This window comes from Protobothrops mucrosquamatus, unplaced genomic scaffold (assembly GCF_001527695.2).
Source record: "Protobothrops mucrosquamatus isolate PMUCROS unplaced genomic scaffold, P.Mucros_1.0 scaffold1362, whole genome shotgun sequence".
NCBI classification, from domain to species: domain Eukaryota; kingdom Metazoa; phylum Chordata; class Lepidosauria; order Squamata; family Viperidae; genus Protobothrops; species Protobothrops mucrosquamatus.
In genome coordinates this window covers 21,232-37,022 of record NW_015387553.1, presented here as the reverse complement: position 1 = coordinate 37,022, position 15,791 = coordinate 21,232, and the positions used below count along the sequence as shown (strand labels likewise).

Genomic DNA, 15,791 nt, shown 5'->3' with positions numbered 1-15,791 from the left:
GAGAGAGAGAGAGAGAGAGAGAGAGAGAGAGAGAGAGAGAGAGAGAGAGAGAGAGAGAATAAAGGTTTCTATCTGCCAAGGCTCCAGACTGATTTCTAGCGTGAAAAACTGGATCAGTCTGAATAACTGACTCCACATAATTATTCCATTGACCAGTGAATGACCTACATACACACACATACACCATTTGTTTTTGACAACCTCTAAATGTCATCATTACTTTTTCTATTCTAGATCATTTACAAGAAAAGATATGGCCCCATGTGGAAGTCTGTTTATGGTCCTTATTTTAATATTAATATTGGAAGTCCAGAAATCTTAGAGGAGCTGTTACGTCAGGAAGGAAAATACCCAATACGGAGTGACATGGTCCTTTGGAAAGAACATCGAGACGTACGGCACTTATCGTATGGCCCCTTCACTGAGTGAGTGTCAAGCAGTTACCTACCACAAATCTATCCAGAAATTAAACAAAGAAAGAGACTTCTAATATGAATTCACATAGATTTGCAGGTACGCCCAAGGCTTATCTATAATCTGCACATAAGAAGCTGTCCCTCAAAAAAGTTAATTAATATATTGGCTAGCTCCAGTACAACCTGTACGATGAAATGTGCACCTTTCCTTAGGCAAAATTAAGAAAACTTAACTCAAGCCTGCCTAGCAGGCATGGAAGGTATTATGTTTTTCAGATATCTGGTACAGCAGCTCACATTTCATTTTAATTCCTGAGAATGCTTGCATAATTACTCAAAGCAACTCATTTCTTTGGGGAAGCTGAATTAAACTCTGTGCTTCTTAAGGCTAATTTCTGAGCATGGCTTGTGCAGCCACTGTTTGGATCTGTAAGGGAGAAGATATAAATATTATTTAAACAGTATTTTTTTCAGAAATGTCATGTAAGTCTTAGCAATACTGTAGATCTTTGACCTAAATAACAGTATTGTGCAAATTCTCCAAATGTCTTCTAATCAGTAGCACCCACTATCATTTAGATTATAACTCTTATGGTTGCTATTGTGCAAGTTATTTCTGTTAAATTTCAAAAAGATTAGAATTAATCTTTTTTTAAAAGAAACTTCATAACTTGTTGGGAATGTGGGATGCATGCTTATGTGTGTGTGTAAATATATTCACAAACATATAAAACAAAACATTTGTATATACAATATACAGATGCCTAACCTGTTATAACAAAAAGGTGCCTTGAAGAGAAAAAGAAGAAAAATTTACTGTACCTGGAAAATAAAAAATAAAGAGGAAAAAAAATGCTAGAAAGTGTGTCTGGTGTGTGTGTGCGTGTGTAAAAGAACCCCTATAAACAAAATAGAGACTTAACCACACCTAGCTGGTTTAGTTAAGTCCGCTAGTGAACTCTCTGAATAGATTCTAGTAATGCATCTGATTCCACATATGCTCCAAATGTGTAGTGGGCTGTGAGAATATTGTAACCCTAATATAGATAGCCTCTGAAGGAGAAAGACAGGAGGAAGAGCCAAAGCTTAGACCACACTCTAATAAACTAACTCTAAGCCCAAACCAGAAATGTAATTTAATAAAGCATCTCAAAATTGACCCCCCCTACTTCTGTAGAAAGTAAAGGGAAGGGAAGGGAAGGGAGAAGTGCTGTCAGACCTGCAAGATTCTCTTACTGTAACCTTACAATAAAGTAAAGGTAAAGGTTTTTCTGTCCAGTTGTGTCTGATTCTAGGGCAGTGTGCTCATTTCTGTTTCTTGGTTGAGGGAGCCAGCGTTGTCCAAATGGCCATGTGGCCAGCGTGGTTATACGCCAAAGGCACACGGAATGCTGTTATCTTCCCACCGAAGTGGTACCTATTAATCTGCTCACATTCGCATGGTTTCAAACTGCTAGGAGCTGGGGCAAGAGCTTACCCAGTTGTGTGGCACTCAGGTCTTGAACCTGGACTGTCAACTTTCCAGCTGATAAGTTCAGTGTGTCTTTAACCACAGAGCCAGATAGTATTAGTATTCGCAGTTTTGGTTTCCTGTCTGGACTAATTCAAAGGGCTAACAAAACATGTCTCACATTCTTAGGGATGGAGAACGGTGGCACCGTCTTCGGCAGGTGTTGAACAAGAGGATGCTCAAGCCTTCAGAGGCTATGCTGTATGCAGATTCCCTCAATGAAGTGGTGTCTGATCTCATAGTGCACCTTGAAGAGGAGAGAAGAAAAAGTTCCTCAGGAGTAAAAGTGGAAGATATGGCCAACCTACTGTACCAATTTGCCTTAGAAGGTATGTTTGTAGCTTGTGGTGATGCCACAAATGAGCTAGGAGTTCTTTTATTTCTGAGGCTGTTTCTTGTACGGGATGTTCTTATGACTTGTTTAGCCAGTTGTTTCTGAATCATCTGAGCTTTGGGAAGTTCTATGACCCGAAACAATAAAATAGCCACAAATGGGTCTGGCTGCTTTGTGGTTCAGTGCTATCATGTGAGCACAGTCACAATAAAGCTGAATATAAGATCTTATGATTCCAGGCAAGGTTTGGATTGGCTTGGATTTTAAAAGGAAGTAGGATCAAATGTAAAGCTGAACATTATCACTGCTGCATGCACCAAGGGGGAAATTGTTTCTTCCTTCCTCCACAAAATTCATGAAGAAAACTCCTTTTCTTAAGATTGTGGTTGTACCAGAAGAAAAGGTTGCATGCAGAAATATTTTGTTTAGAACTGCAGTAGAGGGGGAAGATTACATTCCTCCTGCTTAGCTGTTCCTCATTATAGACATTGTAGGAAGAAAATTGGTTAGTCTATGGTGGCCAAAAAGCAGGAAAAATCTAGTAGTACATTCCTTTTTGACACATTTTATTAAAAGGCATAACCTTCAGCTTACTTCATCAGAGGCACAAAATGACTAGGTTGACGATGAATGTATGTAGGATTGAAATTTGGGTGAGACAAATCTATCTATCTCTATCTACCTATCTACCTATCTACCTATCTATCTATCTATCTATCTATCTATCTATCTATCTATCTATCTATCTATCTATCTATCTATCTATCTATCTATCTAATCTATCTATTCCCACAAAGATATAAAGGGGATGAAAGTTGACCAGTAGGATTCAGCCAAAGCAATTTATCGCAAGATTCAAGTAAAGATTCCCATTTTCATTTATGAGACAGAGCCTTCAGAACAGACACCATGCTTCCAAGCAGAGAGAATATCACTCCCTGGCGAGTTTGAGTCCACTGTCTACAAATATTGTCTAGTTATCAGTATGGCCATTGTATATATCCTGCCCACTGGACTGCCATCCATTTCAGTACTTCTATACAAATCAGAAGCATAACCACAATAGTTTTCATTATGACTAATGGCATTCTTCCCACATCACATCTTTATCTGATCCATTTCTTTCTAGACTGCAGCTTTCTTTTCCTACGGGCTGCCATTTTGCATAATTACATGACTCAACTGTATTTTTTCACCTCCAGGTATCTCCTATATTCTCTTTGAGACCCGCATTGGCTGTCTAGAGAAACAGATACCCGCTGAAACAAAAAAATTCATTGATGCTATTGGATATATGTTCAAGAATTCTGTCTTTGTCACCTTCCTACCCAAATGGACACGGAACATGCTGCCTTTCTTTGACCGCTACCTACAAGGCTGGGATATTATCTTTGCCTTTGGTACGTGAGTGAGTAGGATTTGGGAATAATTCTCTGGATTTTTGGTCAAATCAGCTTGATGTCATCGAAGGAGCTGACATTTGTCTTGTGTTCCTCTTGGGGAATTTGTATTTCTTTTAAGCTGTTTTGTATAGCCAAGGAATCAATGGATGAAAATCTGTCCATTGTAATGGCTATTGTCTTGCTAGTCTTGCTAGTCTCAATATTGTGTAACTGAAGCTCTTTCATGCTATAGGAAAAAAACTGATTGATCAGAAGACTTTGGATTTAGAGAAGCGTCTGGAACGGGGTGAGGAAGTTTCAGGATACTTGACATTCTTGCTTGCCAGCGGGCAGCTTAGTCATGAAGAGATATATGGAAGCATAACTGAGCTGCTATTGGCTGGTGTTGACACGGTAGGACATTGACTTCCTATTCTTCCTATAAGGATGCCCGGACGCTTTGAGCAAAAGTGATGGCAAAGGCTTGTCATGTTGTTGAGCATGTTGTCCCCTGCTGATCAGCCTATATTCCTCACAATGCTGCTTGAAAACCCAAATATGCACTAGAACAGTGATGGCAACCTATAACGTAAGTGTCAAAGATGACACACCACAGTGTTTTGCCCATGTTCACTAAGAGCTGGCAACTTTTCTTGAAAGCATGCCTGGTTCTCATGTGATATTCTGACTCTGAAGAGAGTGGGCGGGGGGGGGATGCTGTCGTGCAGACGCTGGACCTTCTGAAAATCATGTTAGAATGGGGCATGCTTTCACACAATTTTCAGAGGCTGCAGAAGCCACAGGAGATGATTCTTTGCAGTTGCTTCAAGATCAAAAGCCTCGTGTAACCCAGAGCAGCCTCAGGTAGACCGCAGGGGCCTGTCAACAGAAAGAGAACATCACCTAAACATAAGCAGTATGTGGCAGATCCTAGGGACTGCTGGGCTGCAGGCAAATGGTGTGAAGTGGTCTTTTTGAGTAGCAGTAGTGGCACTAGGGCTGAAGTCAAGACCCGGGCCTCTATTTCAGGCCCGGGGATGGGGCAGAGCAGGGGCGGGGCAGGGGGTGGAGTGGGGGCGGGGCCAGGTTTTGGCCACTCGGTCTCTAAAAGGTTCACCATCACTGTTCTAGAGCATAAACACACAGGAAGCTATTTTGTACAAAGTCAGATTCTTTTGTCTACTTGCTGAATTGTCTGTTTTATTTACTATATTTTTGTACTAACACCCTCCACAAGGCTGATGGTGATGCACAGTTGTTAGCATTTTAAGTGACAATAGTTTGCTGGTTTCCTGAGACCCTTTCCATCCCGTTTTCTGATTCTCTAACCTTGAGTAATATCATTTTGAACCTGTTGCCTGTTCTGCCTAAAGCATGAGTTCTACCCTGAACAATGAGCCTTCCCCCCAAATGTCTGGAAAAAAATCAGCTGTTACAAAAGGTTTGAGGACCGTGGCTGAGAATAAGATTCCTTTTTTTAATCTTCCTTTTCAGTATGAGTGAATATCTGAAAAATCTTACAAGTCTTGACTTTGAATATCTTGTATAGCATTTTTATTTAATTACCACATTCGTGTTCCGTCCTTCTTCTAAATTAGAGATTCAGACTTAGGAATAAGCTTGAATTGTAAGGGGAACTCTCTACAAATTCATCAAGAACAGCCTATCAGAAACAGATAGGCTCATTGAAAAAAGAAGAAGGGGAACAGTTACATTTCTAATTTTGAGGAATGTGTCAGTATAGCAAACTGCCATGTTTTATTTATCATACAGTGTTGGGAGAGAAATTTGGCTCTGACAATCTAACCTTTATAACAGGACTCTGAGAACCCACCTCTGTTCCAAGATCCTGTCTAGGGATTTCTACCCAGAGGGACCATTTTCACAAGTGATGCACCTGCGGCAATTTGCAGCAGTGACACCCCTACAGTGAAATCATTATGCAAATGCCTTTATAAATGTGCATCCCAGTGCCTGACACAAGACATAAGTCACAGCATTTGTGATGGTGTCATCACACTCATACGTGTTCATCCCCCTGCCCAGAGCGGATGCCTGTCACTTTCACTCTCTTGTTTGGTCTTTTCAGACATCCAATACTCTGTCTTGGTGTTTGTACCATCTGGCTAAAAATCCAGACATCCAGGAAGCTTTGTACCAGGAAATAGCCAAAGAACTACCCACAGGCCAAATCCCTGGAGCCAAAAACATCACCAAGATGCCTCTGCTTAAGGCAGTAATCAAGGAGACTCTCAGGTATTTGAGCAAAGAAGCAGGATGCAGTCTTAAACCTCAGATCAAGGATGGAATAGCCACTGCTGCAACTTTGTACCCTGGTCACTTTGCCCAAGGTTTCAAAGAAACTACCAATAGCTCTCAAGTTACAACCAGAATGGAGCTTGCACCATTATTACGATCCAATTTCATTCAGTGGGTTGTTAAGCAAATCCTCATGGGCATTAAGCAAATCAATTGCTTGCCCTGGGTGCAGTTTGTCGAAAACGGGAAGTGCCGGTTTTCAACAAAACCGTACCAAAGCGCAGTCATATTCAGCCTTATACAGCCATATGCTGAGTGCCTGAAGGTTGTGACTGCTGGGGGGGGGGAGCGACTGTCAGAACTTCAGATCTGGGTTATAAGTAACTCCAAGGTAAGTTGATGACAAGTCGAGGGCTACCTGTATTCATAAGAATGTGAGAGCAGACTGGAAGCCTTGCAAATGCAAAATTCTGGACCGCCTGAGGTGTTCAGGAAATGGGGAAGCACAAACAGAATATTTGTCAGTCCCCAGAAAATCAATACAGTATTTTCCCCAATTTTCATGTATGCTTCTGTGGGGGGCCCTGTGGCTTTTGTATTTGTGTATGCTTGCCATTAAGGTAGTCTTGACTCCTGATGACTGCATTGGTCTGAAAGGAGATTGTTCTGAGTTGTAGCTGGGTCAGGACTTTTCTGCCAGTTAAGATCAACACACTATAATCACCTTTTTACAATGCTCTCTTAGGATCTGGCATTCTTTACTAAAAAAAAGGGGTTCTTTTCTCCCTTTTGTTTATTTGTATGCCTTCGAATTGACTTGTAGCAACGGCTTGGACTAGTCCGCAGTTTTCTTAGCAAAGTTTTTCAGGAGTGGTTTGCCATTGCCTCCTTCCTAGAGCTGGGAATGAGTAACTGGCCCAAGGTCATCAAGCTGGCTTTGTGCCTAAGGGAGGACCAGAATTCGTGGCCTCTTGTTTTCAAGCCTCATGCTCTTAACCACTACACCAGATTGCTTCTCACCTCTGCCTTAGAGTTTCTAAAAGGCTTTGCATGTTTATCCAATTAACTTCAGAAGCTAATGAACATGACTCCTGATCCAGCAAAAATACTACAAAGGGCGCTCTACAATAATCATTTGTATTGTAACTCTGCCCAGAGGGTTCCTCATCAGCAGGAACTGAATCCTCGGCTCCTGGAGCTCCCATTTTTGTCCCAAAGCAAAAGTACCATCGCATTGGACTAACGTTTAATTCTTGCTTTTGGCTGCTCTGCCTGGTTTTTCAAATCTTCTTTCCTTGCCACAGAACAAATGCAGGGAGGGAAGAACGAGAAAGGGGAAGGCCACTTTTTGTGACTCCCTGGTGGCCAGCAGACCTGTGTGTCTGCTTCAAAAGAGTGAGAGGACACATACAGTAGTATAAAAATGCTGCTAATGGTTCGTGGGTAGAACCAGCCCTCCTGTGGAAAAAGCCTAGGTCAGTGAAGACGAACCTATGACACGTGTCAAAAGTGACACACCGCACTGTTTTGGGTGACACCAATATTCATTCACCAACATCTGTCAATAGTTATTCTCAAAAGCATGCCCAGTTCTCACATGATTTTTCAGAGGCTGAGAAGGCCGTGTGAGAACAGGGTGGTGTTCTCACATTGTCAACTTTGAAAATGAGCACGGTTACAGCCATTTTCCCCTACTCATTTTCGGTTGACACATAGCACGGAGGGAGGGGGGTTTACCGGGTGCTTCGCTAGACAAAACAGACTTTCTCCCATGGGAACCAAGGTCATTGGCTGCTCCCGGGATTGCAGGCTGGGCGTTTAATGAAAAAGCCGCCAAGAGGTTGTATTGGGGAACGTAGTAGCTTGCATAGCTTTAGGGGTGGGATTTCTTAACTTTGTATTAGGGATTGTTACGTGTCTATTCAGACTTGGTTTCAATTTTGACGTGCCAATACTTTGTATCAATAAACATGTTCTTTGAGGAACTTGCAAGCCTCGGAGTTCTGCTTGATTTGTCTCTGTCTGTCGGAACCATGACACACACGGCCTCTGGAGACTCAAAAAAAAAATCACATGAGAATGGTACGTGCTTTTGCATGATTTTCAGAGGTTGCAGAGGCCATGAAAGAGTAGTCTCCAAAGCCACTTCAAGGACAAAGACCTCAGGTGACCTGGAGCTATCTTACCGATAGGTAGGCCTCAGGGACCTGTCAACAGAAGAACATTGCTTGAAGTGAAGGGAGATGCAGCAGATCCTGGAGATCAAGTCCCCCACTTGAAGGGCATGCAGCAGATCCTGGAGAGCCATATAACATTGGACGGTGTATTTTTTGAAAATAAATTAATATGAAAGAATTGTTTTTCTTTTATTGGGGCTAGGGTGATGTGCCAGCAGAGCCATGTAGGCATTTTCCAAATTTTCAACATGCCAAACCCAAAAGGATTGCTATCCCTGGCCTAGGTCAGGGGTAGGCAACCTCGGCTCTTTTATGACTCATGGACTTCAACTCCCAGAATTTCTGAGTCAGCTATGCTGAAGTCCATGAGTCATAAAAGAGCCGAGGTTGCCTACCCTTGGCCTATGTCGTTAGGGGTCTCTTCCTGTTGTTCCGTGCTGCCTACTGATCTGCCACTTCCCCTTTATAGGCTTTATCCTGTGGTCCCCACCAACGCACGGATTATTGCGGAGAAGGAAGTTGTCATTCAAGGATACAAGTTCCCAAAGAATGTAAGTACTGGTGTATTATCGATCTTGCAACCAGGAAATCTCTAAGTGATTTGGGCTTAGTAACCGGAAAGAACGTGAAACGTAACGCTATCATTGGGATAGTATAGGCAGATAGTAGGAATGCTAGCATCCACCAGGAATGTCAGTCCATCGTAGGCAGAGCTAGGCAAAAGTCTAGGAAAATGCACAGGTTGGAATATATAAGGGTCAAAGATTACATTAGAAAGCAATTTTATTTTTTAGATATTTTTTTCTATGGGATGTAAAACAACCTGTGCAGTCTGAGAACTCACTCCTTGGCCAATACCAACAGCTGTTGAAGACAGAGACTCTGTTCCTGTTGCACATACACCATAGAGCAGTGGTTCTCAACCTTTTTAATGCCGCGACCCCCAACCGGTCGTAAGTCGAGGACTAAACCGGTCGTAAGTCGAGGACTACCCAACCGGTCGTAAGTCAAGGACTTTCCCTGCCCGGGAGCGCCGTGCATGTGTGGTTCCGCCCCCTGCGCCGGCTGAGGCATAGCTGGCAAGCGGCAGAGATGGAGCAGGCCGACCACCAGCTGGCCCAGCTCAAGGGAGGTAAGGCACCTGCCGGAAAAGGGGAAAAAATGGCGGACAGCCTTGCTTGGCGACCCTCGTGAAATGGTTGATTGACCCCAAATGGGGTCGCGACCCATAGGTTGAGAACCGCTGCCATAGAGCTTGATCTTTGTCTACTGACAGCCTTTGTATTTTGGAAAAACGCCAGTATTCTATCATCTCCCACACGAAAGGGATCCCACTATAGACTCTGCCCATGTTTGTTGCCACCATCATAGATCTGCCTGAGGAAGAACCTTGTTGAAGACCAGTATATCTCCGTTGGCTTATTCAGAAATCCTTTTTCTAATTTTCTGTGCTTTCCATTGGGCTTAGAGCCTCTTTGTCCTGGCTCACTACAGCATCTCACACGATGAGAACAACTTTCCAGAGCCAGAATGCTTCCGGCCGTACCGCTGGTTGCGAGACCAGAGAGAGGTGTCTCCTCACCCCTTCAGTTCCATTCCCTTTGGTTATGGAGTACGTGCCTGTGCAGGGCGTCGCATTGCTGAACTTGAAATGCATCTGGCTCTTATCAGGGTAAGTAAAGTAATTTCTGTGTGTAAGGGTACATGGGACAGCCTCTGTATGATTAGCCACAAAATATAGTGAAATTCCAACTCTGAATTTCTGAGATTTGATTTCTGTCCATAGGTGGAATTCCCCCTACTTTTTTTTATGGGAAATATACATTTCCTAGTGTTTTCCCAGAAGGTGGAAGGTGAAAGTTACAACCGGTCATTGCACTTGCAATCACTGCAGCATTCCTTCAGGGGCTTGGCAACTGGCATGTATTTATGACAGTTGCAGTCTCCCAGGGTCATGTGATTGCCATTTGCAACCTTCACAGTCAGCTTCTGATAAGCAAAGTCAGGGGGGAAGCTGGACTCATTTAACCACTGCATGATTCACTTAACAAATCATAGAATTATAGGGCTGAAAGGGATCTTGGAGGTCTTCTAGTCCAACCCCCTGCCCACAGCAGACGTCCTTATACCATCCCAGACAAAAGGTTGTCCAGTGCTTTCTTGAAAATCTCCGGCGATGGAGCACTCACAACTCTGGGAGGCAAGCTGTTCCATTGATTATTATTCGTACTATCAGGAAATTCCTCCATTTTTTTCCAGGTTGAATTTCCCTCTGATGAGCTTCCAACCATTGCTTCTTGTTCTGCCTTCAGGTGGTATGGAGAATAAATTGATGCCCTCTTCCCTGTGAGAGTCCCACAAATATTGGGAGACTATTATTATGTCTCCCTTGAGCCTCCTCTTCATTAGGCTAAACTTATCTAGTTCTCTTGATTGTTCATCATATGATTTAGCCTCCAGACCCCTTATCAACTACGTTGCTCTTCTCTAAATTACGTAAGAACCAATTATGGCAAAAAAGGTCACAAAATCGAGTGTAACTCACTTGTAACAGCCATTTTGTTTAGCAACAGAAATTCTGGTCCCAATTGCAGTGATAGATTAAAGACCACCTGCATCTAATACTGCAAGCATATAGTATATTTGATAATCCTGTGACTTCTTGGTCTTCATGGGACTGATCATTCTCTCTTTCCTATCCCATTGCGCTTTGTAATAGATTTAACTTCGGTGGGTAGCTGGAATAGAGGGAAAGGGATGCAATAATAGTAGTTCCTCGTTCAAAGAAGTAATGAAAAAGTCAGAGAAGTAGAGATTTCCCTATGCCAGAAGATGTTAATATAACTTTATGGTGGAAAGGAAGGGAAGGGAAGGGAAAGGAAAGGAAAGGAAAGAGGAAAAGGAAGATATATTTGGGAATTCTACCGTTTTAATTATGAATTGATTAGTGGATATGCCCTTAGGAGAAAAAGATAATTTTTCTCCATTCTCACGACTTTGCCAGCTGGCAACCATTTTGTTATAAAATGCTATGGTGCAGGAGGTTGGAACCAAATACCAATAATGTGAATGGGTTTAGGGCAAAGTAGAACTAGACTGAAATAATGTGCAATTTTTCTCTGGGTTGTTTCCAGATAATCCAGAAGTTCTTGATCAGACCAGACCCGCAGTGCACTGATGTGAAGTCTGTTTCCCGTATTGTGCTGGTGCCAGACAAGCCTATTAACTTGGATTTCTTTGACCGACAAACAAGGCCTTAATGTTTTTTATTCAGCCTGAGACAGCAGAGATTTAGAGAATCAGTTCTGGGATTGGATTGTGTTCTTGAGGAGCTCCACTCTTCAGGCGGGATTCTGTCTAAAAGTTGTCCATCCTACCTATACAGGCTTCCCTCAAAGAGTACACCCATAATATTGATTGACACCATCCCACTTTCCTGTTCCTGGGCTTCCAATAACCAAAGTTCAGAAGTACAGAACAAAACCAGCTATGTCACACCTTGGGCTAGCCACTTTCTCTCAGCCCTAACAAGGAGGCAATGGCAAACCACTTCTGAAAGACCTTGCCAAGAAAATTGTAGTGACTTATTCAGGCAGTCTCTGAGAATCTGACACAACCAAATGGGGGGGAAAAAACCCAATCCTTGCTTCAAGCAATTTAAAAAACTCTTTTGATGGGAGGAGGCCATCATGTATTCAATTCTACATGTCCCCTCCTTTCAAAGAAGTGTGTGTAGGATGTGCGGTTCATACTATTGCCACATCATCCTTATATATTGGGAAATGATGTAATCCTTCTTCCAAATGTTACTAATCTAATTACTCCAGACTGAGAGCAGAGACGGGAGCTGAAACTCCACTTCAAACAGTGAAAGTGTAACTTCTTCCCTGGATTTTGTACACTGAGGTGCAAATTTCAGAAGGGAAGATACCTTTACACATACAGCTAAGGCTTTCTTCATGTGTAAGTTCATGCTCCATATATGAGTGCTGAGGAAGATCTTACACGAGTGCCATCTGCATCATGAACCACATCTTTGCGAGTGATCCCTAGAGAAGTTGGCAATCACTGATTTGGAGGCTGTGGTTTGTTATTCTTTGTTTCGTTAATGCAATCAGAGTACAGGTACTTAGTACATTTATTTTAACATTAAAAAATAGCCAGAAAAGCACATAGGTTTACATATGAAATAAACATATGCACTAATTGTAATAACTAATATCATTAATATTGCTTGTGGGATGACTGGAATATAATTATCTAAGGAAAAGCATTCTTTTTTGGCTGGATGCAATATAAATGTAACAAGGACAACTCAGATATAATACTGTATATTCACACCAGGATGCTACTGTATATAACAGGTAGAGCGAGGAATTAGCGATTCAAACATATAGTCAGCCATGAAGGTGATTAAGGTACGTCTTTCAGCCAAACCTCCATCACAAAGTTCTGAGAATAAAATTTACTTCCACATAGGTTTCCTTATAAGAAAAGAAAATGAAAAAAATATGTAAATTATGAAGTATATTCCCACTACTGGATATATTAGTAGGAAATACATTTATCTGATTTCTAAGAAGCCTCTATAAATTTGTCCAGGAGCAAGCTGATATGCAAAAACCAGCAAATTAATTGGTTGTTAAGACTACCAGATCTACAGATTAAGACACCTGGGCAGAAACTGGGAGACCCTGAATTCTAGTCCCACTTTAGACATGAAACCAACTGGATGACCTGGGCCAGCCACTCTCTCTCAGCCTTAGGAAGCAAGTAGCTGCAGAGCAGTTCTGAAACTCTTGCCAGAAAAACTGTGGGAGCTGGTCCAGACAGTCATCAGGAGTCACTACTGAAAGGTTTGTACACACACACATACACACAGGCTGTTTAGAACATGGAAGCACTGACTGAAAAGTCAGTCTTAGCATGTGCATGTGCAAACACACACATACAGACACATTTACTATAATAGAGGAAGAAGTCAAAATGAAGAAACAAAAATATTACTGGAGCTTTAAAATGCATCAAGTTGTTTGTATCACAAGCTATTTATTTACAGTTTATTGAACACAAAAATGTTGAAGGCCTGACTGTTAACACTGGTATGTTGTGTTTCTGGCCTCTATGCAGGCACATCTGTTGGTGTAATGGAATGAAACTGGAAACAAAATTTTAAATAGCCCCACATGATCATGAAATACAGTAGTCTTTTTTTTAATTTAGGTACCCAAACAGCTAGCCAGTAAGGCACACAAGCTGTTACTGCTATCAATATCACTGCCATTCTGATGTAAATATAATTAAAGCTACAGAAAAATTGGGCTCAAACTGAAAATGATTTCGGGACTTCAACTCTTACACCAGAGTGGTGAGCCTATGGTCTCCAGATCTTGCTCAGAGCTCTAATTCCCAGCAGCTTTAACCAACATGGCCAAAGATGCTACATCAGTATAAGTACATCATCATACAAACCCAACACACTACTACTTCCAGGATAAGAAGCATGATGTAATATAGAGAAAAGTCAGGAATAGTAAGACGAATCAATTAAAGCCTTGAGATTGAAAGTGAAAAGTAACACTTATTTATACCCGGAAAATTCACTATACGTCTCTGTGCCTTTCTATACTTTCCCCATGCCTATACACTGCTTTTATATATAAAAAAAAACACCTCCATTAGGCGATGAAAATTTGGAAAATTCAGGTTGCTGAGATCAGGGATGTGGGAGGTCAAACTTTTTTTCAACCGAAATGCAAAAAAAAGATGCTGGGACCAGATTCATGATTAAATTTCATGTTTAAAAATGGTGGTTACTTTTTAAAATATTGACCAAATATCGACTCCAGCTATGAAAATTCAGAAAATTCATGTTGCCAAGGTCAGGGATGTGGGAGGATGGGCAGCCAAAAATGTTTTCAACCGAAATGCTAAAACGGATGGTGGGACCAGTTTCGTGGTTAAATTTCATGCTTAAAAATGGTGTTGGTTGCTATTAAAAATATCAATCAAATATCGACTCCAGCTACAAAATTTGCGTTGCCAAGGTCATGGACATGGGAAGGCCAGGAGGCCAAAGAATTTTTCAACCAACATGCTAAAACAGATCCGTGTCATCTTTCAGGGTTGAAGTTCATACTAAAAAATGGTGTTGGCTGCTTTTTAAAAAATGGACCAAATATCAACTCCAACTACGAAAATTTGGAAAATTCATGTTGCCAAGGTCAGGGATGCAGAACGCTGGGAGACCAAATTTTTTTTCAACCAGATTGCTAAAATGGATGCTGGGACCAGATTTCTGGTTAAGTTTCATGCTTAAAAATGTTTGTTGCTTTTAAAAAAAATTCGGTCCATATTTCGTCTCCAGCAACAAAAAATCATAAAATTTGTGTTGCTAGGGTGAAGGATGTGAGAGGTCAGGAGGCCAATTTTTTTTTCAACCGAAATGCTAAAACGGATCTCGTGTCAACTTTCTGGGTTAAATTTCATGCTTAGAAATGGTGTTGGTTGCTTTTTTTTTTTTAAAAAAAGGAAGCAAATATCGACTCCAGCTATGAAAATTCAGAAAATTCGTTGCCAAGATCAGGGAGGCCAAAAAATTTTTCAATCAAAATGCTTACTTTCACAGGGCATTTTCTTGCAACCATCATCCAAAAACTGACATACAGATAGTCCACAACTTTCAACAGTTCACTGAAAAAAGTGACATGATCATTTTTCACACTTATGATCATTGCAGCATCCTCATGGTCACCTAATCAAAATTCAGATGCTTGGCAACCCACTCATATTTGTGACAATTGCAGTGTCCCAGGGTCATGTGATCCATTTTTGTGATTTTCTGACAAGTAAAGTCAATGGGGAAGCCAGATTTATTTAACAATGTTACTGACTTAACTGTAATGATTCACTTAACAACTGTGGCCAGAAAGGTGGTAAAATGAGACAAAACTCACTTAACAAATATCTCACTTAGCAACATAAAAATTTGGCTCAATTATGGTCGTAAGTCAAGGACTACCTGTTCTTCATATTCACCACAGCTAACTTTTAATTTGGATTGCAGGGATTGCTTTCAGACGGGTCTTTTGAGTCCCAATGATCGTATTATTTGAAACTGGAGTTTTTCTTATTTATATCCATCTCTATTTTGCCCACACAGATATGATATACTGTAACTCCTACACATCCCCTAGATAACGTAACTTTTGTAGAGTCATTATATGCATGTACATTTTAACAGATTTTTAAAATTAATGTCAAATTGTTTCCATATGGTTAAGAAAAAAACAAAATGAAAACTTTGTAGCTACATAAATGCATTGATACTGTATAATAATACTGTGTGCACATATATAATATACTGTTATGTAATTGACTAAAATAAATGAGAGCTGCCACTACAAAAATAATGAATTTTGCAGGACACTATAAAACTTTCCCATTGGTTCCCTTAACCATCACAGTCTGGTTTAGAAGCATCACTGCTTCAGACAGGAAGGCGGTGCAGAGAGTAGTGAAGATGGCTGAAAAAATCATTGGCAGCTCCCTCGCTCCCATCCAGGACATAGCATATAAGCGTTGCTTGAGCAGGGTTCGCAAGGTTGTCTGGGACACTACACATCCTCTTCACGACCTGTTTTCCTTGCTACCTTCTGGGAGGAGGCTTCGTGGTATCCGAAGCAGAACATCCAAATTCAGTCACAGCTTTGT

At 41.3% G+C, this 15,791-nt stretch overlaps 1 protein-coding gene across 1 annotated transcript in view; it reads left to right on the top strand.

The window, feature by feature from the left end:
* LOC107292512 (sterol 26-hydroxylase, mitochondrial) overlaps positions 1 to 11,676 on the top strand; it is a 20,559-nt gene extending 8,883 nt beyond the window's left edge. The window contains exons 2-9 of the mRNA XM_015821610.2: positions 235 to 425; positions 2,056 to 2,255; positions 3,463 to 3,660; positions 3,896 to 4,056; positions 5,732 to 5,898; positions 8,548 to 8,629; positions 9,547 to 9,750; positions 11,213 to 11,676. Coding sequence (XP_015677096.1) covers positions 235 to 425; positions 2,056 to 2,255; positions 3,463 to 3,660; positions 3,896 to 4,056; positions 5,732 to 5,898; positions 8,548 to 8,629; positions 9,547 to 9,750; positions 11,213 to 11,338 — 1,329 coding nt within the window. The 3' untranslated portion in view covers positions 11,339 to 11,676. The remainder of the gene's footprint in view (positions 1 to 234; positions 426 to 2,055; positions 2,256 to 3,462; positions 3,661 to 3,895; positions 4,057 to 5,731; positions 5,899 to 8,547; positions 8,630 to 9,546; positions 9,751 to 11,212) is intronic.
* Positions 11,677 to 15,791: the final 4,115 nt, after the last annotated feature.